Consider the following 23,091-nt stretch of genomic DNA (forward strand, 5'->3'; position numbering starts at 1 on the left):
GGTATCCTGGCTTATCAAAATGAGTTGCCCTTAGTTTTAATACTTTCATGATAGTATTTGGGCTAAAATCTACTTCAGTTCCCTGCACATAACTCTTGTAAGTTGGAGGTTGATCCATTTTGGTTCTTGGAGTGTTGGCATAAAATTCCCATATAATGTTCGCATTAATCTTGGTAATTGGTGAAATGAGCTCTTCCCACCTCCTTTTCCTAATCTTGGCTTTCATTTCTTGACACTCATCGTCTAGCAATAGGAGTGGAACCTCTGGATGTATTTTCTTCTGCCTCATCCATTCAAGTTGTAGTTGATGGTACCAAGATCTAAATTTCCATCGATCAAATTCATGGGTGCTTTCCTCAATCATAGGCTCTTTTCCTCTCCTTCGTTTGGTTCTTGAGGAAGAGGCCATGATTGCTTAATTGGCTGATCTTTTTGAGGGTGGAGGAAGTGTGAAGAAAGTTGGAGATTTTTATGTGTTTTTGACAGAGAAATATTTGAGGCCGAGCTTAGATGGTGAGAAATGATGGATGAATTGGAGTTTGAATAGTTGTAGTGCAGGGAGTGTGCAACTTTTTCGTTTATGTGCATGGCTTGAAGGTGGTGTTTTATACTCATTTGATTGAACAATGGAGGGTTGGGATGCAATTAGATACTTTGCAAATCAACGGCATGCATGCAAGTTGAATAAGGACAAAGCTTGCTTCCTTAATGGTTTTCAACGTTCTCTTTCCAAGAGTGTGCAGAATCACTCCTTGAAGCATGTGATGCATCTTTGTCTTCATTCTATGCCCCTCCTTGTCTTGTCCCTTTCATTGAATATTCTTTGACCACCTAACCATCACAACAAGACAACAAAGATAACATTATCAAATCTTGGCAAGAAAGCTTATTAAGTTTCTATGTGAACTCTCATTCCTTATATCCATTTTGACCGTGACTCTTCTCTCTTTTTTTTTTTTTGGAGGACACCAAACTTAATGTTTGGCCATATAATCCAAAATATTTCTTTCTCCAACTAGTATTTTTGAAATCTTAATGTCACTCTTGGTTATCTATTCATAAGGAATGCCAAAAAAAATTACTTATGATCATCGGTGCATGATTTTAATTTCATTAATCAAGAACTGTTCTTTTGAAAGCTCTACATATACAGACACCAAACTTAATGTTTGGTCATATGCTTTATCAGAATGACTAAGCATATGGTCTAAGATTGTTTGAAAAACTAATTTGGTGTGCTCGAAGGCACACCAAACTTAGAAGTCTTGGCATATGTTTTAAAACAATGTTTGCACTCGTGAAAAAAATATCATGCTAGATGATCATAGCTTATTGAATTTAAAATAACAGAAATCTTAAATCATGGGTTGCCTCCCATGGAGCGCTCTTTTATTGTCACTAGCTTGACATTGGGGCTTTCTTTTATGGTGGTTGATGATTGTAGTGCCTCAATTTGTCCCCTCTGACTGTGAACTTCTTCTTTGTTGCTTGATGTTCTATCTCAGCATGTTCTAATGAGATTATTTTGCTCACAGTATAGTAATCATCAGTCTGTTGGCTTGCGCCCAGTTGTTGATAGACTAACTGCACTTTGTCACCTTTGGAGAGTCCTTCTGTTGGGATTTTTTTATTCTTCCACCCTTTGTGAGCCTTCTTCTTATTTTTCTTCCTTTTTCTGGTTAACCTTTCCTCCTTGACAGTAGCTTTAGTTGTGGCACTTTTCTTCTTGGTTATTTTCCAAATTTCTTTTTGAGTGCCTTCTTTTCCTTGCATCTGTTCATTCTTCTGTTTTACTGAAGTGTTGATTACTTGCCTTGAGAAACAGTCATTGATGACTTGGCTTTTTCCTTCAGAATTTTGTCGTTCTGGGAACACTTTCAGAGTAATGCTTTCCTCATGCATCCTAAGAGTGAGTTCTCCTTGTTCCACATCTATGATGGCTCTAGCGGTAGCTAAGAATGGCCTTCCCAAGATAATCGAATTGTTTCCTTCTTCTTCTGTTTCCAAGATTACAAAATCCGCAGGATAAATGAACCTGTCAACCTTGACTAAAAGGTTTTCGATCACTCCTTTGGGATGTACCACTGACTGGTCCACCAATTCCAATGACATCTGTATTGGTTTCACCTTCTCTATGCCAAGCTTTTTCACTAAAGAGGATGGGATCAGATTTATGCTTGCTCCTAAATCGCACATCCCCTTGTTGATAAATAGACTTCCAATGGTACAAGGTAGGAAGAAACTTCCTGGGTCTTCCAACTTGGGAGGGAGTCCTTTTCTGATGAGTGCACTGCATTCTTCAGAGAGAAGTACAGTCTCCTTCTCCAGCCAGCTTCTTTTCTTGTTAATGAGTTCCTTCAAGAACTTGGCATATAAGGGCATCTGTTCCAATGCTTCAGCCAAGGGAATATTGATTTCTAGCTTCTTGAAAGTTTCCAGGAACTTATGAAATTGTTGGTCCTTTGCCTCTTTGTTAAATCTCTGGGGATATGGTAGTGGAGGTACAAAGTTCTTCTCTGCTTGTTGCCTTTGTTCCTTGGTTGGTTCTTCAATTACTTCCTTCCCCTTTCTTGAAATTTTTAATTGTTCCTCCCTTTCTTGAGCTTGCCTTGCAGTTTGCTTGCTTGCTGTTGCCTCATCACCATTGGCCTCATCTTTTTCATCTTGCTTCTTTTCATTTTCCTTTGACTTCTTGGTTGCTTCTTCATTCTTCACCAAGATCCTGCCACTCCTTAGTTGAATAGCCTTGCATTCCTCCTTTGGATTAGGAATGGTGTCACTTGTGAGTGAACTTAGTGGTTTTTCCATGGAGAGTTGTTTGGAGATCTGTCCTATCTGTCTCTCCATATTTTTCATGGAAGCCTCTTGGTTTTTGGTTGTCATCTCTTGGTATTTCATCATTTTATCCATCAAGAGCTCCAAATTTGTGATCCTTTGGGATTCCTGTGAGATTGGTTGATTGTGGGGTGTTGAGTGTTGAGGGTAAGTATTTTGATTTGAGGCTTGGTTATTGGATGGATGATGGTTAGTGTTGGGTTGGGTATTTTGTGGTTTTCTGTATGTGTTTTGGGTATTACTCTGCTGGTTATTTTGGTTTGTATTCTTCCAGCTGTTTTGGTTTGAGTTTTGGTTTGAGTTCCTCTGCCATGGTTGTTGAGTTTGGTTATGGCTGTCTCCCCACCTCAGGTTTGGATGATTCTTCCATGAAGGGTTGTAAGTATCACCATAGACTTCATTTGACCCAGAATTTTGGTTGTGCATGTACTGGACTTGCTCCTGCTGTTGCTCCTCTTGAGTTTCTTCATTTGTTCCCCATGTGGTTGATGGTTGATTGGTGCTTACTGCTGCAACTTGGAGGCTATCAATCCTCTTGGCCATTTGCTCAAATTGTTGTTGAATCTGCTGCTGCATCAATTTGTTTTGAGCTAGGATTGAGTCCACTCCTTCCAACTCCATTACTCCTCTCCTTTGTGATGGTTGGCGGTTTCTTTGATGAGCAAAGAAATATTGATTGTTGGCCACCATGTCCACAAGATTCTGGGCTTCCTCAGCAGTTTTCATCAGTTGTAGTGAACCTCCAGCAGAATGATCTAATGCCTCCTGAGATTTCAATGTCAGGCCTTCATAGAAATTTTGCAGCACGTCCCATTCATTGAACATCTCTGGGGGACACTTTCTGATTAAGGCTTTGTACCTCTCCCATGCTTCATACAAGGATTCGGCATCTAATTGTGTGAATGTCTGCACCTCGGTTTTCAGCCTGATGACTCTTTGGGGTGGATAGAATTTGGCTAGAAATTTAGTCACCAAGTCATCCCAATTAGTGATACTTCCTTGGGGAAAAGTTTCAAGCCATTGTGCGGCCTTGTCCCTTAATGAGAGCGGGAACAGCAGAAGCTTGTAGGTTTCAGGATTCACGCCATTGGATTTGACAGTGTCACAAATCCTTAAGAAGGTAGATAGATGTTGATTTGGATCCTCCAATGGTCCTCCCCCAAATGAGCAGTTGTTCTGGACCAATGTGATGAGTTGTGGCTTCAGTTCAAAGTTATTTGCATTGACATTAGGGGTGAGAATGCTGCTTCCACAATGTCTAGCATTTGCAAAGGTGTAGGAAGCCAATACTCTCCTCTGTTGTGGGTGATTGTTAACTCCTCCTCCTGGATTAGATGTATCTCCTTCCATCTCATGATATTCTTCCTCAGATTCTTCTTCTCCAACAATATTTTTCCCTCTTTCGGCTCTTCTTAACCTTCTAAGAGTTCTCTGGTCAGCTTCAGATAAAACAGGAACGGATCTCCCTGTACCTGACATACAAACAAAACAAAAGAAACACCAACAATCTATTGCTAGAATGAAGTTTAGTTTAAGCAAAAATTCGAACAGTTAGTGGGTTAGTCCAAGATTAAAGAATCAGAAAAGAAAAAGTGCTTGATCTAGATCTCCACTTCACGTAATCATTGTCAATCTAATCAATCCCCGGCAACGGCGTCAAAAACTTGATGTGCGGAAAACGATCCGACACAAAACTCACCGGCAAGTGCACCGGGTCGCATCAAGTAATAATAACTCACGTGAGTGAGGTCGATCCCACAGGGATTGAAGGATTGAGCAATTTTAGTTTAGTGGTTGATTTAGTCAAGCGAATCAAGTGTTGGTTGAGTGATTTGTGATTAACAGAAATTAAATTGCATGAAAAGTAAAGGGAGAGGGGTAAATTGCAGAAAATTAAAGAGAACGAAAAATAAAAGTGCTGAATCTTAAAGAACAAGAAATTAAATGGCAGAAACTTAGAATGCAAGAAATGTAAATTGCAAAATCTTAAAGTGCAAGAAATGTAAATGACTTGAATTGTAAAGGGAATGGGGAGTTGGATTTGCAGAAATTAAACAAGGAAATGTAAAATTGCAACAAGCAGAGGAATAGAAGAACACTTGGATTTAATCAGATCTAGAAACAGAATTGTAAATGAGCAAAACAGGGAATGGGAAATGGGAAATTCGGACCTCAGGACCTAAGAGACTAGAAAACCAAGTCTAGATCTCAATGCCTTCCTAGATCCAACAAGAACAATTGCAAAGGAAATTGTAAATTGCAAAGAAAGTAGATGAAAAGCAATGAACCGAAACTGAAATTCAATTAAGCAGAAAATTAAACAAAATCCCAAGGTGAGATTGAAACAGAATTTCTTCAATTCACCCAAAACTCCGAATCTCAAAATGCTCAAAAACCATAAGCTCTCTGCTTATGAAAATGTTTAAAGAAAACTCTCCCAGGAAATGCTCCCTGAAAACTTCAAATCCTAAGCTATTTATACACTTTCTTCAAATGATCATTAAGCATTGAATTGGGCCTTTAGTCTTGATGGAATTGGGTTGATAGTAGCCTCCGTTGATTGCTCTTGGTGTTGGGAAGAAATCCATTAGTGAACCGGGCCATGAACCATTCACGTTTGAGCCAACGTTTGAGTCAAACATTGACTCAAACGTTACTTGAGTAAAATTATGCAGCATAGGCCATTTGCTGTCATCCGCGTTTGAGCTAACGTTTGAGGTCAAACGTGAGCTCAAACGTGGTTCTTCCCTTTTGTATGCTTCTTGGGGCTACTTTGTCCTCTTGTTGTGTTGCCAATTTTTGTGCCCAATAGAGACTATTATATATGGTTGGAAAGCTCTGAATGTCAACTTTCTAACCCACTTGGAATCACCTCAATTGGACATCTACAACTCAAGTTATTCTTGTTTGAAGTGTGCCCCCTTCATGCTGTTTGGCGCCAACGTTTGACCTCACGTTTGAGGCAAACGTTGGCTCAAACGTTGCTTTCCAGGAGCTTCAATCTTCAGCCAACGTTTGACCTCAACGTTTGAGGCAAACGTTGGCGCAAACGTTGGCTTTTCCCCAGGGTGTTCTTCAACTGCTACTCACGTTTGAGTTGACGTTTGAGGCAAACGTTAGCTCAAACGTGAATTCCATTTTCTCAAACCCATTCTTGCAACCTTCTTCCATAATGTTGGCACACCTTTTGTTTCCTTTCTTCACCTACAAGTAATCAAAACAACCAATCAAAGTATCACAAAATTCACAAGGTTTATAAATCAATTCATTATCAATTAAAGTTGGCTTGAACCTCATGATTTTGTATCAATTAAAAGGTGGTTGCTTGAATTAAGGAAACCATGCAATTCCAATTCAAATGGCTAATTTATAATACAAGAAAGTGCATAAAACTAAATGAAAACAAGAGAAAAAGACTAGTGAAACTAGGCTAAGATGACTTGTCATCAAAGGGCACCGGTTATGCTAGTGAAGAAGCAAGAGAACAGCAGAAGGCTTTATGCGAGGGGGAGTGTGCCAACGGAATCTACGCGACCCAACTTAGCCTTTCTTTTGTAACTTACATTGGGAATTCTATTATAAATTCCTACTTGAATTTTCAACAAATTAATAGAAAGAAGACTTTCGATAATCAACATATCACAATTCACTATAACAACCAATCACAATATCAACTTATTTAAACCGTTCATGTACCATGGTGACAGCCCAACTTAGCAGTCCAAATGTTCCCATAAACATTGCTCAAGCTCATTTCAATACCATAGTTGACTACTCAGTATCACTCTCATTCCTAATCCTTAGTTCACATTTTCATCCACTTATAAAATCTCTTTCAGCTTTTAGAATTGATTATTCTTTCAATTTACTCAACACCTCTATGCCTTAACTGCACATTTTAACCATACATTGTGAATACAATCATAGCCGTTATTTGTAAATACCCCATGTGCGTTTCATCTGATGTAACTAAAAAAAAATTCCAGCAAAACCCTCACATAGAGATACAATCGTGTACTTGTTCTCAACTCACATGCAGTCAACTTTCATCGTAATCAATCACAAATTCAACCCTTACAATGCCATCAAATCAACTAGAATCAATCTTATCATAATCAAACATACTCGCTATCACCCGCAATTCCCAACTTCATCAATTCTTATCAATTGGTCATATAAAACATCTGTGGATTATTGCAAATATTTCACAAGCTTCTTGGCATTCTTAATGAATTAATCCTCCGTCCAATGCTACCTTTTACTTGTATGAATCTCATTTTTCAAGAATGAGCCTGAACTTATCTTGGTATAATTATCTAAATCCTTAAATCTTAGGGGCGTGCTACGAGTGGAGTTGCTCCCTTTATAAACTTGCGTCCTTTTTTACATTAGCTGAGACTTACTAAATTGGATATGCCTTGTTCTCCCTATTACGGCTTTAATTTGAACCCTTTTCTTGAGATGCACCTTAAATTCTCCTCCTTGTGCATTTCGTTATTCATCTGCCACTTTGTTTAATTACTATACAAGCCATCTTTCTGACTTCTCCCGAACACTATTCATATTGATCATTCACCTTTCGAGCTTAACATCTATTTGAGAATTAGCTCGAATCTAAATTAATATCACGTATGACTCCTAGTTGTAACCGTCGAGACATTGGACCCTTAAAGCGAGACTCCTAAATGCAGGAGATGAAGCATGTATGTATGCGATATCAAGAAGAGTTTTGGAGCCTTAATTCTTGCCGAATGTATTGCCTGAAGTTACATTGACACGCTAGGGTGCACCGTGTGTGTGGATGCCTGAAGTTGAAGCAAACTTTCGAGTCTCAAGAGGAAGATTAATCTCGGTACCAGTACTCACGGCACTTGAACCTCATAAACCATTTGAAACTATTGCAGTGCAATATCGAATGGGTTTGTATGCACGTGGAGGCAACATCGTAAAGTGGTGACAAGCGCCCTCAGTAAAAAGACCCTGAGTGTTGTTGAAGAACAATTAAGGAGAAGGAAACGTTAAGTAAGGTTGTAGTCTAAAGCTGGATGTCGAGGTAACAGCTAGAGGTATCAAACTGAATCGGTTGCGAATTTTAAGGAGTTATAAGGCCGAGAGTTCGAGAAGTGTAGTAAGAGGATAAAAAGATATTAAGGATGTTGAAGCAAGTTGAACAAGGGAATCAAGCGTCTTAGGTTCTGAACTAATAGCTGAAAACGATGAGGAAAGATTTAGTGAAAATCGAGTTAAGGTTCTAACTGCGCAAGCTGACCTAAAAGATATGCAGACTAACGGAGTGAGCCTAGAGAGTTTAAAAGAGAAAGCTGTGTATTATTGGAGACTACTTCGGCGACCGGTAAGATAAGAGCAATCGACCTAAAGGAGTTTATTTCGAGGACGATGGGCTGTCTGAGGTGCTAGAACAATTTGAACCAGTTCAATTCAAAAAGAATATGAAGTTTCAAGTGACCCAAATCAGGATTGATGACATAAACGTAAGGAACTCTGAGGAAAATAAGTCTTATTAGAAAGGTGACTTGGAAATCAAGTCAGAATGGAGAAGCACACTGAAGAACTTGAATTAGAAATGGGGACAGACTACCCGCACTTATTTTCAGGTAACTAAATTCGAACTTTGTGGGAAAAATTTCTATTGAGGTAGGTAGAATGTAAAACCCAGTTAATTAACGCATAATTAACCCACAAATTAAAATTTATTCTATAAAATTAAAAATGTGATTTTCATGGTTTAATATGATAGAGAAAATTAAAACGAGAATTTCGACACTAATTTTAAAGAATTTGGCCCAAGATTAGACCGAACAGGCCAAACCGGTTGAATCGGACCTAAACTGGACCTGTGGGCCCCACCCACTCACCTAATTAAATGAGCTCAGCTCATTTCTCTCTCCCTTTCATGCTAAACACGCTGCTGGTACAGCAAGGAGGAAGAACATCTTCCAAAATTCCCAAACCCTCATTCAATCTTCAATCCTTGATAACTTTTGATCCGGAGCTCCGATTGACATACCATTTGCGGCCATGCGACCGCGTCGCTAAGCTCTATAAAGCCCACAAAATTATTTAGGAGGTAAGCCATGGATTCATTCCAGTTTCTCCAGCTCTTAATTTCGAAATTTTTGGGTAAAAGTGTTTAGATTTTGAGCTCTTTGATGTTATAGGATCTAATTAGCTTGAAGAGAAGGCTCAATCTCACCCCCTCCCTTTAATCATTGGATATAGTAAGATCCTTAACCCTAAGTGGAACACGTAAGATTTAGTGATTAGTGATTGAGTTGGTATGTGTGGGTGTATGTTTTGTGTTTTAGGATATGTATGTATAAATGTTGGAGCTTGATTGAGGTCTTAGAAAGCTTGGAAATGGATTGGCAAGCTAGAAATCTGACCTTAGAGGTGTTGGAGTCTTGAAAATTAAGGAAGAGTGGAATTGGAAGTGTTCCGGGTTGAGCGGAGAATCAGCCAAGGTATGGTTTCGGTTTTCTGTATCTAAAATATAATGTAATGTGAAAACTTAGGCTAGTGACCCTAGGATAGGAATTGAATGATTGATGTTGTTGAGTGGTTGAGATGGATTGTGTTGTTATATATGTGGTTAGTATTTTTGGAGGGTTTTAATGGAATCTTGTATGTAAGATATGCATGCCTTGGTATATGATTAATGGTTGGTGGGATGGAATTGTGGTTGCTACCATGTTAATGGTGAAAATGATGCTAATTTTATGTATAGCGGTTGATTGAATTGAATGTTGTTAGAATTGAGGTATGGAATAATGTTTGACAAGGTATGTGGTTTGAAATTGAGTTATTCAAGTGAGATTGGTTAAAAGTAGTGAATTGATGATTTTTGGACTGAGAAAGAAAGTTTAGAATTGAATGAGAGTGTTTGATGTTGAATTGGTAAGTTTGGAGTGGTTTAAAAAGGACTTGGAATTGGTGGATGTTTGAAAAATTGGGGCTTTGGTTGGTTTTAAATAGATTTGGAAGTGTATGTCTTGAAAATTGGAAGTTGTGAACTTTTGTAAAAAATAAATTTTTGATGAACTTTAATGGATCATATCTTGAGCTACCGTTGTTGAAATTTAATGCATTTTATCTCAAATGAAAGATAATTTAACAAGTTTTAAAATGGTTCAAATTTTGTGGAAATCTAAATTTTGTAGAATGAGGTATGATCGTTGAAAGTTGGGGTCTGGAATCTGAATTCTGTGAATGCTGCAGAATTTGTGATTTCTGGTTTGTGTGCGCACGCACAGCCTTGTGCGCACGCACACCCCGTGGAATTTTGAAGCTGTGCGCACGCACACACAGGGATAGGGCTACTGCTGGGAGAACTAGCACGCTCTGTGCGCACACGCAACCAACGAAGTCTTGCAAGTTGTGTGTACGCACAGCCTTGGGTGCACGCACACGTTGGGAAGTGTATTCTGTTCAGGGCATTCACACACCTTCTGCGAGCAAAAAGAAGTGAGAAATTTTACACTTGTGCGTACGCACACCTCTATGTGTATGATGAGCGGATAATTTATACGCTTTTTGGCATTGTTTTTAGTATATTTTTAGTAGGATCTAGTTACTTTTAGGGATTTTTTTATTAATTTTTATGTTAAATTCACATTTCTGGACTTTACTATGAGTTTGTGTGTTTTTCTGTGATTTCAGGTATTTTTTGGCTGAAATTGAGAGACTTGAGCAAAAATCAGATTCAGAGGTCGAAGAAGGACTGCTGATGCTGTTGGATTCTGACCTCCCTGCACTCAAAGTGGATTTTCTGGAGCTACAGAACTCAAAATGACGCGCTTCTAATTGCGTTGGAAAGTAGACATCCTGGGCTTTCCAGCAACATATAATAGTCTATACTTTGGCCGCGTTTAGACGATGCAAAAGGGCGTTGAACGTTAGTTCTACGCTGCAGTCTAGAGTTAAACGCCAGAAACATGTTACAAACCAGAGTTGAACGCCAAAAACACGTTACAACTTGGCGTTCAACTCCAAAAGAAGCCTCTGCACGTGTAAACTTCAAGCTCAGCCCAAGCACACACCAAGTGGGCCCCGGAAGTGGATTTATGCATCAATTACTTACTTCTGTAAACCCTAGTAACTAGTTTAGTATAAATAGGACTTTTTACTATTGTATTTTAATCTTCGGATCATCTTATGATTTTTAGTTCAATCTTTGGATCATATTGATCACGTTGGGGGCTGGCCATTCGGCCATGCCTGGACCATTATCACTTATGTATTTTCAAACGGTAGAGTTTTTGCACTCCATAGATTAAGGTGTGGAGCTCTGCTGTTCCTCATGATTTAATGCAAAGTACTACTATTTTCTATTCAATTCAACTTATTCCGCTTCTAAGATATCCATTCGCACCCAAGAACATGATGAATGTGATGATTATGTGACGCTCATCATCATTCTCACTTATGAACGCGTGCCTGACAAACACTTCCGTTCTACATGCAACCAAGCTAGAATGAGTATCTCTTAGATATCTAATACAGGGGACCGAGTCCGAGTTATTAGTATCTTTGTGGTATAAGCTAGAACCCATGGATGGCCATTCCTGAGATCCGGAAAGTCTAAACCTTGTCTGTGGTATTCCGAGTAGGATCTGGGAAGGGATGGCTGTGACGAACTTCAAACTCGCGATTGCTGGGCGTAGTGACAGACGCAAAAGGATAGTAAATCCTATTCCAGTATGATCGAGAACCTCCAGATGATTAGCCATGCCGTGACAGAGCATTTGGACCATTTTCACAGAGAGGATGAGATGTAGCCATTGACAACGGTGATGCCCTTACAGAAAGCTTGCCATGGAAAGGAGTAAGACTGATTGGATGAAGACAGCGGAAAAGCAGAGGTTCAGAGGAACGAAAGCATCTCTATACACTTATCTGAAATTCTCACCAATGAATTACATAAGTATTTCTATCTTTATTTTCTGTTTATTTATTATTATTATTTGAAAACTCTATAACTATTTGATATCCGCCTGACTGATATTTACAAGGTGACCATAGCTTGCTTCAAGCCGACAATCTCCGTGGGATCGACCCTTACTCACGTAAGGTTTTATTACTTGGACGACCCAGTGCACTTGCTGGTTAGTTGTGCGAAGTTGTGAAGTTATGTTTGGACCATGGTATTGTGCACCAGTTATTGGCGCCATTGCCAGGGAGAGAACGAACAACAAATTTTACAACCTCCGAGTAACAATTTCGCATACCAAGTTTTTGGCGCCGTTGCCGGGGATTGTTCGAGTTTGGACAACTGACGGTTCATCCTGTTGCTCAGATTAGGTAATTTTCTTCTTATTTTGTTTTCAAAAAGTTTTCAAAAAAAATTTTTTAAAAATATTTCCTTCTTTTTCGTTTTTCCCAATTAATATTCAAAACAAAAATAATAATAATAATATAAATCTTTTCAAAAATATATTTTTCTTCAGAATTTTTAAGAATGAATTCTAGTGTTTCATGGTGACATGTTGAAGCCTAGCTGGCTGTAAAGCCATGTCTAAATTCTTTTGGACTGAGGCTTCCAAACCATCATCACAAGAGCAAGCTAGCTGTTCCTGATCCACCTGCTGTTGTATGACTGATTTGTATCTTCTAAAGCTTGGTTGGCTAGTGAGCCATGTCTAACCCTCAGATTGGAGCTTTAAACTAAGAATGCTAGATTCCTGGAATTCATATTAAAAATTTTAGATTCCTTATTTTTCTTTTTCAAATAATTTTCGAAAAATACAAAAAATTTATAAAATCATAAAAGTCAAAAAAATATTTTGTGTTTCTTGTTTGAGTCTTGAATCAATTTCAAGTTTGGTGTCAATTGCATTTTTCTAAAAATTTATGCATTTTTCGAAAATTCATGCATTCATAGTGTTCTTCATGATCTTCAAGTTGTTCTTAGCCAGTCTTCTTGTTTGATCTTCATATTTTCTTGTTTTGTGTCTTTTCTTGTTTTTCATATGCATTCTTGCATTCATAGTGTCTATACATGAAAAATTTCTAGGTTTGGTGTCTTGCATGTTTTCTTTTCTTGAAAATTTTTCAAAAATAAGTCTTAATGTTCATCTTGATCTTCAAAGTGTTCTTGGTGTTCATCTTGACATTCATAGTGTTCTTGCATGCATCATGTGTTTTGATCTAAAATTTTCATGCATTGCATCATTTTCATGTTTTTCTCTCTCATCATTAAAAATTCAAAAAATAAAAAAAAATATCTTTCCCTTTTTCACTCATAAATTTTCGGAAATTTGAGTTGACTTTTTCAAAACTTTTTAAAATTTAGTTGTTTCTTATGAGTCAAATCAAATTTTCAATTTAAAAACCTTATCTTTTTCAAAATCTTTTTCAAAAATAAAAACTTTTTCATTTTTTTTATTTTCAAAAATTTTAAAAATAATTTTTTTTTTAAATCTTTTCTTAATTTCACATCATATTTTCGAAAATATCATCAACAATTAATGTTTTAATTCAAAAATTTCAAGTTTGTTACTTACTTGTTAAGAAAGATTCAAACTTTAAGTTCTAGAATCATATCTTGTGATTTCTTGTGAATCAAGTCATTAATTGTGAATTTAAAAAAAACAAATCTTTTTCAAAACTAATTTCAATCATATCTTTTCAAAAATATCTTTTTACCTTATCTTTTTTTCATATCTTTTTAAAACATATCTTTTTAAAAAATTTGATTTTAAAATATCTTTTCTAACTTCTTATCTTCTTATCTTTTCAAAATTGATTTTCAAATTTGTTTCAACTAACTAATTAACTTTTTGTTTGTTTCTTATCTCTTTCAAAACTACCTAACTAACTACCCCTCTCTAATTTTCGAAAATACCTCCCTCTTTTTCAAAAATTCTTTTTAATTAATTAATTGTTTAAATTTTAATTTTAATTTCAATTTTCCTTTAATTTTCGAAAATCATTAACTATTTTTCAAAATCAATTTTCGAAATTTTCTCTCCCCCATCTCCTTCTATTTATTTATTCATCTACTAACACTTCTCTTCACCAAAAAATTCGAACCCCTTCTTCTCCTCTGAGTTCGAATTCTTCTCTTATACATTCTTATTCTTCTTTTCTTCTACTCACCCAAAGGAATCTCTATACTATAACATAGAGGATTCCATATTTTCTTTGTTATTCCCTTCTTTGTCATATGAGCAGGAGCAAGGACAAGAACATTCTTGTTGAAGTAGATCCTGAACCTGAAAGGACTCTGAAAAGGAAACTAATAGAAGCTAAAATACAACAATCCAGAGACAACCTTACAGGAATTTTCGAACAGGAAGAGGAGATGGCAGCCGAAAATAATAATAATGCAAGGAGGATGCTTGGTGACTTTACTGCACCAAATTCCAACTTACATGAAAGAAGCATCTCCATCCCTACCATTGGAGCAAACAATTTTGAGCTTAAGCCTCAATTAGTTTCTCTGATGTAACAAAACTGCAAGTTTCATGGACTTCCATCTGAAGATCCCTTTCAGTTCTTAACTGAATTCTTGTAGACATGTGACACTGTTAAGACTAATGGAGTAGATCCTGAAGTCTACAAGCTCATGCTTTTCCCGTTTGCTATAAGAGACAGAGCTAGAATATGGTTGGACTCTCAACCTAAGGATAGTCTGAACTCTTGGGATAAGCTGGTCAAGGCTTTCTTAGCCAAGTTCTTTCCTCTTCAAAAGCTGAGTAAGCTTAGAGTGGATGTTCAAACCTTCAGACAGAAAGAAAGTGAATCCCTCTATGAAGCTTGGAAAAGATACAAGGAACTGACCAAAAAGTGTCCTTCTGACATGCTTTCAGAATGGACCATCCTGGATATATTCTATGATGGTCTGTCTGAATTAGCTAAGATGTCATTGGATACTTCTGTAAGTGGATCCATTCACCTAAAGAAAATGCCTGCAGAAGCTCAAGAACTCATTGACATGGTTGCTAATAACCAGTTCATGTACACTTCTGAGAGGAATCCTGTGAGTAATGGGACACCTCAGAAGAAGGGAGTTCTTGAAATTGATACTCTGAATGCCATATTGGCCCAGAATAAAATATTGACTCAGTAAGTCAATATGATTTCTCAGAGTCTGAATGGAATGCAAGCTGCATCCAACAGTACTCAAGAGGCATCTTCTGAAGAAGAAGCTTATGATCCTGAGAACTCTGCAATAGCAGAGGTGAATTACATGGGTGAACCATATGGAAACACCTATAATCCCTCATGGAGAAATCACCAAAATCTCTCATGGAAGGATCAACAAAAGCCTCAACAAGGCTTTAATAATGGTGGAAGAAACAGGTTTAGCAATAGCAAGCCTTTTCCATCATCCACTCAACAACAGACAGAGAACTCTGAGCAAAATACCTCTAATTTAGCAAACTTAGTCTCTGATCTATCTAAGGCCACTCTGAGTTTCATGAATGAAACAAGGTCCTCCATTAGAAATTTGGAGGCACAAGTGGGCCAGCTGAGTAAGAAGATCACTGAAACCCCTCCTAGTGCTCTCCGAAGCAATACAGAAGAAAATCCAAAAGGAGAGTGCAAGGCCATTGATATAACCATCATGGCCGAATCCAAGGAAGAAGGGGAGGACGTGAATCCCAAGGAGGAAGACCTCTTGGGACGTCCAGTGATCAATAAAGAGTTTCCCTCTGAGGAACCAAAGGAATCTGAGACTCATCTAAAGACCATAGAGATTCCATTGAACCTCCTTATGCGATTCATGAGCTCTGAAGAGTATTCTTCTTCTGAAGAGAATGAAGATGTTACTGAAGAGCAGGTTGCCAAGTTCCTTGGTGCAATCATGAAGCTGAATGCCAATTTATTTGGTAATGTAACTTGGGGAGATGAACCTCCCCTGTTCACCAATGAACTAAATACATTGGATCAACTGAGATTGCCTCAGAAGAAACAGGACCCTGGAAAGTTCCTAATACCTTGTACCATAGGCACCATGACCTTTGAGAAGGCTCTATGTGACCTTGGATCAGGGATAAACTTTATGCCCCTCTCTGTAATGGAGAAATTGGGAATCTTTGAGGTGCAAGCTGCTAGAATCTCATTAGAGATGGCAGACAATTCCAGAAAGCAGGCTTATGGACAAGTAGAGGACATGTTAGTAAAGGTTGAAGGCCTTTACATCCCTGCTGATTTCATAATACTAGATACTGGGAAGGATGAGGATGAATCCATCATCCTTGGAAGACCCTTCCTAGCCACAGCAAGAGCTGTGATAGATGTTAACAGAGGTGAATTAGTCCTTCAATTGAATGGGGACTCCCTTGTGTTTACAACTCAAGGTTATCCTTCTGTAAACATGGAAAAGAGGCACAGTAAGCTTCTCCCACTACAGAGTCAACCAGAGCCCCACAGTCAAACTCTAAGTTTGGTGTTGGGAGGCCACAACCAAACTCTAAGTTTGGTGTTGAACTCCCATATCCAAACTCTAAGTTTGGTGTTGGGAAGTCTCAACAATGCTCTGAACATCTGTGAGGCTCCATGAGAGCCCACTGTCAAGCTATTGACATTAAAGAAGCGCTTGTTGGGAGGCAACCCAATTTTTATTTATCTAATTTTATTTTTACTTTTGTTGTTCTTTCATGTTTTATTAGGTTCATGATCATGTGGAGTCACAAAATAAATAGAAAAATTAAAAACAGAATCAAAAACAGCAGAAGAAAAAACACACCCTGGAGGAAGGACTTACTGGCGTTTAAACGCCAGTAAGGAGCATCTGGCTGGTGTTCAACGCCAGAACAGAGCATGGATCTGGCGTTGAACGCCAAAAACAAGCAGCATCCTAGCGTTTAGACGCCAGAAATGCACACTGAGGAAGAGCTGGTGCTGAACGCCAGGAACAAGCATCTGGCTGGCATTCAACGCCAGAAATATGCTGCATCTGGGCGCTGAACGTGCAGAACAAGCATCAATTCGGCGTTTAAACGCCAGAATTGCATGCAAAGGCATTTTACATGCCTAATTGGTGCAGGGATGCAAATCTTTGACACCTCAAGATCTGTGGACCCCACAGGATCCCCACCTACCACCACTCACTCTCTTCCCTCTTCTCAATGTTCATCCTCTCTTTCCAATAAACACTCTTCCCCAAAACTCTTCACCAATCACCTCAATCTCTCTTCCCTATCACCACTTCACCACTCACATCCATCCACTCTTCCCCATAAACCTACCTCATAAACTATACCTACCTTCAAAATTCAAAATCAATTTCCCACCCAAACCCACCCTATATGGCCGAAACTAACCCCCTCCCCTCCCTATATAAAGCCCTCCATTCTTCCTCATTTTCACACAACACAACCCTCTCATCCCCTTCTTGGCCGAATACACCTCTCCCTCCTCCCCTCCATATTTTCTTCTTCTTCTTCATCTATTCTTTCTTCTCTTGCTCGAGGGCGAGCAATATTCTAAGTTTGGTGTGGTAAAAGCCTAAGCTTTTTGTTTTTCCATTACCATTGATGGCACCTAAGACTGGAGAATCCTCTAGAAAAGGGAAAGAGAAGACAAAAGCTTCCACCTCCGAGTCATGGGAGATGGAAAGATTCATCTCCAAAGCCCATCAAGACCACTTCTATGATGTTGTGGCCAAGAAGAAGGTGATCCCCGAGGTCCCTTTCAAGCTCAAGAGAAATGAGTATCCGGAGATCCGACATGAAATCCAAAGAAGAGGTTGGGAAGTTCTAACAAACCCCATCCAACAAGTCAGCATCCTAATGGTTCAAGAGTTCTATGCCAATGCATGGATCACTAAGAACCATGATTAAAGTAAGAACCCGAATCCAAAGAATTACATTACAATGGTTCGGGGAAAATACTTAGATTTTAGTCCGGAAAATGTGAGGTTGGCGTTTAACTTGCCTATGATGCAAGGAGATGCACGCCCCTACACTAGAAGGGTCAACTTTGATCAAAGGTTGGACCAAGTCCTCATGGACATATGTGTGGAAGGAGCTCAATGGAAGATTGACTCAAAAGGCAAACCGGTTCAACTGAGAAGACTAGACCTCAAGCCTGTAGCTAGAGGATGGTTGGAGTTCATCCAACGCTCCATCATCCCCACTAGCAACCGATCTGAAGTTACTATGGATCGGGCCATCATGATCCATAGCATCATGATTGGAGAGGAAGTAGAAGTTCATGAAGTCATCTCCCTTATACTCTACAAAATAGCCGAAAAGCCCTTCCCCTTGGCAAGGCTAGCTTTCCCTCATCTTATTTGCCATCTATGTTACTCAGCTGAAGCTTTCATAGAAGGAGACATTCCCATTGAGGAAGAGAAGCCCATCATTAAGAAAAGGATGGAGCAAACAAGAGAGCCCACTCATGGAGCTCAAGAAACGCATGAGGAAGCTCACCATCAAGAAATCCCTGAGATACCTCAAGGGATGCACTTTCCTCCACAGAATCTTTGGGAGCAAATCAACACCTCCCTAGGAGAATTAAGTTCCAACATGGGACAATTAAGGATGGAACATCAAGAGCACTCCATCATCCTTCATGAAATTAGAGAAGATCAAAAAGCAATGAGGGAGGAGCAACAAAGACAAGGAAGAGACATAGAAGAGCTCAAGGACATCATTGGTTCCTGAAGAAGAAAACGCCACCATCACTAAGGTGGACTCATTCCTTGCTCTTACATTCTCTGTTTTTCGTTTTCTTTATGTTAAAGTGCTTATCCATGTTTGTGTCTTATTACATGATCATTAGTATTTAGTAACTTTGTCTTAAAGTTATGAATGTCCTATGAATCCATCACCTCTCTTAAATGAAAAATGTTTTAATTCAAAAGAACAAGAAGTACATGAGTTTCGAATTTATCCTTGAACTTAGTTTAATTATATTGATGTGGTGACAATGCTTCTTGTTTTCTGAATGAATGCCTGAACAGTGCATATGTCTTTTGAAGTTATTGTTCATGAATGTTAAATATGTTGGCTCTTGAAAGAATGATGACAAGGAGACATGTTATTTGATAATCTGAAAAATCATAAAAATAATTCTTGAAGCAAGAAAAAGCAATGAATACAAAAGCTTGCAGAAAAAAAAATAGAAAAAAAATAGCAAAAAAAAAGGAGAAAAAGCAAGCAGAAAAAGCCAAAAGCTCTTAAAACCAAAAGGCAAGAGCAAAAAGCCAATAGCCCTTAAAACCAAAAGGCAAGGGTAATAAAAAGGATCCCAAGGCTTTGAGCATCAGTGGATAGGAGGGCCTAAAGGAATAAAATCCTGGCCTAAGCGGCTAAACCAAGCTGTCCCTAACCATGTGCTTGTGGCGTGAAGGTGTCAAGTGAAAACTTGAGACTGAGCGGTTAAAGTCAAGGTCCAAAGCAAAAAAAGAGTGTGCTTAAGAACCCTGGACACCTCTAATTGGGGACTTTAGCAAAGCTGAGTCACAATCTGAAAAGGTTCACCCAATTATGTGTCTGTGGCATTTATGTATCCAGTGGTAATACTGGAAAACAAAATGCTTAGGGCCACGGCCAAGACTCATAAAGTAGCTGTGTTCAAGAATCAACATACTGAACTAGGAGAATCAATAACACTATCTGAACTCTGAGTTCCTATAGATGCCAATCATTCTGAAACTCAATGGATAAAGTGAGATGCCAAAACTATTCAAGAGGCAAAAAGCTACAAGTCCCGCTCATCTGATTAGAGCTATGTTTCATTGATAGTTTGGAATTTATAGTATATTCTCTTCTTTTTATCCTATTTGATTTTCAGTTGCTTGGGGACAAGCAACAATTTAAGTTTGGTGTTGTGATGAGCGGATAATTTATACGCTTTTTGGCATTATTTTTAGTATGTTTTTAGTAGGATCTAGTTACTTTTAGCGATGTTTTTGATAGTTTTTATGTTAAATTCATATTTCTGGACTTTACTATGAGTTTGTGTGTTTTTCTGTGATTTCAGGTATTTTCTGGCTGAAATTGAGGGACTTGAGCAAAAATCAGATTCAGAGGTAGAAAAAGGACTGCTGATGCTGTTGGATTCTGACCTCCCTGCACTCAAAGTGGGGTTTCTGGAGCTACAAAACTCAAAATGGCGCGCTTCCAATTGAGTTGGAAAGTAGACATCCTGGGCTTTCCAGCAATATATAATAGTCTATACTTTGGCCGAGTTTAGACGACGCAAAAGGGCGTTGAACGCCAGTTCTACGCTGCAGTCTAGAGTTAAACGCCAGAAACACGTTACAAACCAGAGTTGAATGCCAAAAACACGTTACAACTTGGCGTTCAACTCCAAAAGAAGCCTCTGCACGTGTAAACTTCAAGCTCAGCCCAAGCACACACCAAATGGGCCCCGAAAGTGGATTCATGCATCAATTACTTATTTCTGTAAACCCTAGTAACTAGTTTAGTATAAATAGGACTTTTTACTATTGTATTTTAATCTTCGGATCATCATATGCTTTTTAGTTCAATCTTTGGATCATATTGATCACGTTGGGGGCTGGCCATTCGGCCATGCCTGGACCATTATCATTTATGTATTTTCAAACGGTAGAGTTTCTGCACTCCATAGATTAAGGTGTGGAGCTCTGCTGTTCCTCATGATTTAATGCAAAGTACTACTATTTTCTATTCAATTCAACTTATTCCGCTTCTAAGATATCCATTCGCACCCAAGAACATGATGAATGTGATGATTATGTGACGCTCATCATCATTCTCACTTATGAACGTGTGCCTGACAAACACTTCCGTTCTACATGCAACCAAGCTAGAATGAGTATCTCTTAGATATCTAATACAAGGGACCGAGTCCGAGTTATTAGTATCTTTGTGGTATAATTTAGAACCCATGGATGGCCATTCCTGAGATCCGAAAAGTCTAAACCTTGTCTGTGGTATTCCGAGTAGGATCTGGGAAGGGACGGCTGTGACGAACTTCAAACTCGCGAGTGCTGGGCGTAGTGACAGATGCAAAAGGATAGTAAATCCTATTCCAGTATGATCGAGAACCTCCAGATGATTAGCCATGCCGTGACAGAGCATTTGGACCATTTTCACAGAGAGGATGGGATGTAGCCATTGACAACGGTGATGCCCTTACAGAAAGCTTGCCATGGAAAGGAGTAAGACTGATTGGATAAAGACAGCGGCAAAGCAGAGGTTCAAAAGAACGAAAGCATCTCTATACACTTATCTAAAATTCTCACCAATGAATTACATAAGTATTTCTATCTTTATTTTCTGTTTATTTATTATTATTATTTGAAAACTCCATAACTATTTGATATCCACCTGACTGAGATTTACAAGGTGACCATAGCTTGCTTCAAGCCGACAATCTCCGTGGGATCGACCCTTACTCACGTAAGGTTTTATTACTTGGACGACCCAGTGCACTTGCTGGTTAGTTGTGCGAAGTTGTGAAGTTATGTTTGGACCATGGTATTGTGCACCAGTTATTGGCACCATTGCCAGGGAGAGAACGAACAACAAATTTTACAACATCAGAGTAACAATTTCGCATACCAGCGTACACACACATCTTGAAAATATTTCTAGGCGTGCACACACACACCCCTGTGCGTACGCACACTGTTCTGTTTTCTTATAAAAACCTTGTTTTTAAAAGTTCCACCTTCCCAGAATGCTTGTAATCTTCTGTGACCCTGTTCTCAGCAAATATGGCTTTTGTATTTTTAAAACTGAATTTCAAACTTCTAAGCCTCCATTTTCATCCGTTTTATCCTAAATCTTTATATTATTCCTGGTAATGAGAGGAAGCTAGGAAGGGTGGCAGCTTGAGGGTGAATTAAGGGGAGAGATAATGATGAATTATGATTAACGATGATTGTATGAGTTGCTGAGGGTGATGATGGAAGTGCGGTGTATGCCGTGAGCCGAAGGGCTGTATTTAATAATGATTATTGGCTGGTTATGGATTGTGTTATAAGCCGGATGGCTATGATAAATATTGATTTATCGCTGAAAATGAAAATATGAATTTGAATGATTGTTTTATCTTGAGCTCTCTTTCTCGAAAGTGCGACCCTAGAGAGATGGTGGAAGGTGAGGATCCCCTTCCTTGTTCCTCCTAGTATTGTAAAATCGCCCCCAACGAGATGGTGGGAGGTTAGGATCCCCTCCTTGGTTCCTCCTGGGCATATGAGAACGTACCTCCTGAGTAGATGCAAGGGTTGTGGTTTTGCCCCACTTTCTCTAGGTTGGTTAGTATAGAGGCTCTCCAGGTGGACGCAAGGGTTGTGGTTTCGCTCCACTTGCCCTGGGTTATGACGAGTGATGTTATGGTCATAATGAATGATTATGGGATGTTATGAATGAATGTGAAATGATTATCTGAGATACGAGTTTCCCTAGATGAAAGCAGTGACTAGCCACCACGTGCTCCAGGTTGAGACTCGATACTCTGCTGACCCTATGTCGCAAGTGTGGCTGGACACTGTGAAAGTTCCGGATGAGCCCGCCCCCATGGATAAAAACCAGTGTGTGTGTTGTATGATTATGATTATGTTTATGATTGAGAATTACTCGAGTTGGGGATGCGCGACAGAGGGATAGTCCAATGGTTAGCTACCAGGACTTGTCGGGTTGGCTTTATAACCGACAGATGAGACTCATCAGCCACCAAGACAGGCATGCATCATATGCATCTATATGTCTTGTTTGGATTGCCTAAGTGATTGAATAACTAAATGCTACTTGATTATCTACTATATTTTAATCCTATTTGTGATTTCTTTATTTGTAATAATTATGGTTGTTGCATTCAGTTCCGTTGGTGGTTGGAAGGTTCGGAGCAGTTTGAAAGGAGAATTTTAGATAGCTCTGAAGGCCCTTAGCTAGTTGCCTGTTTTATCTTTATGGGATAGTTATGTTTTTAAGCTTTAATTATCTGTTGGAAGTTCTAAGATTGCCTTCGGCTTTCCTAGGACATTATATGTTAGATATGTGGGCACTGTTACCATGATGAGAACCTCCGGTTCTCACCCATGCAGGTTTTGTGCTTTTCATATGCAGGACAGGCAGCACCTCGCTAAAGCATGCTAGAAGCTTCTGATTTTGCAATGATTCTTATCTCTCGGGGCTATATTCGGGTTATCGATACCTATTTATATACTTATTATCTCCACTTATTATATATATTAGGGAACCTGAAATACACCCAAAATACAGAGTTAAAGAACCATATATATATATATATATATATATATATATATATATATATATATATATATATATATAT

The 23,091-nt window shown here is 38.7% G+C and overlaps 1 protein-coding gene and 1 non-coding gene across 2 annotated transcripts; both read right to left on the bottom strand.

The window, feature by feature from the left end:
- Positions 1-1,422: 1,422 nt before the first annotated feature.
- Positions 1,423-3,660, bottom strand: LOC148553718 (uncharacterized). The gene has a single exon (XM_088493003.1). It carries the CDS (start codon positions 3,658-3,660, stop codon positions 1,423-1,425), a length of 2,238 nt encoding a protein of 745 aa, XP_088349129.1.
- A 10,891-nt stretch (positions 3,661-14,551) lies between these two features.
- LOC148553719 (small nucleolar RNA R71) lies at positions 14,552-14,659 on the bottom strand. The gene has a single exon (XR_015893607.1). It is a non-coding gene; the product is annotated as a small nucleolar RNA R71 (small nucleolar RNA).
- Between the last annotated feature and the right edge of the window lie 8,432 nt (positions 14,660-23,091).

Source organism: Arachis ipaensis, chromosome B7 (assembly GCF_059453495.1).
Source record: "Arachis ipaensis isolate K30076 ecotype BB chromosome B7, ASM5945349v1, whole genome shotgun sequence".
Classification (NCBI taxonomy): domain Eukaryota; kingdom Viridiplantae; phylum Streptophyta; class Magnoliopsida; order Fabales; family Fabaceae; genus Arachis; species Arachis ipaensis.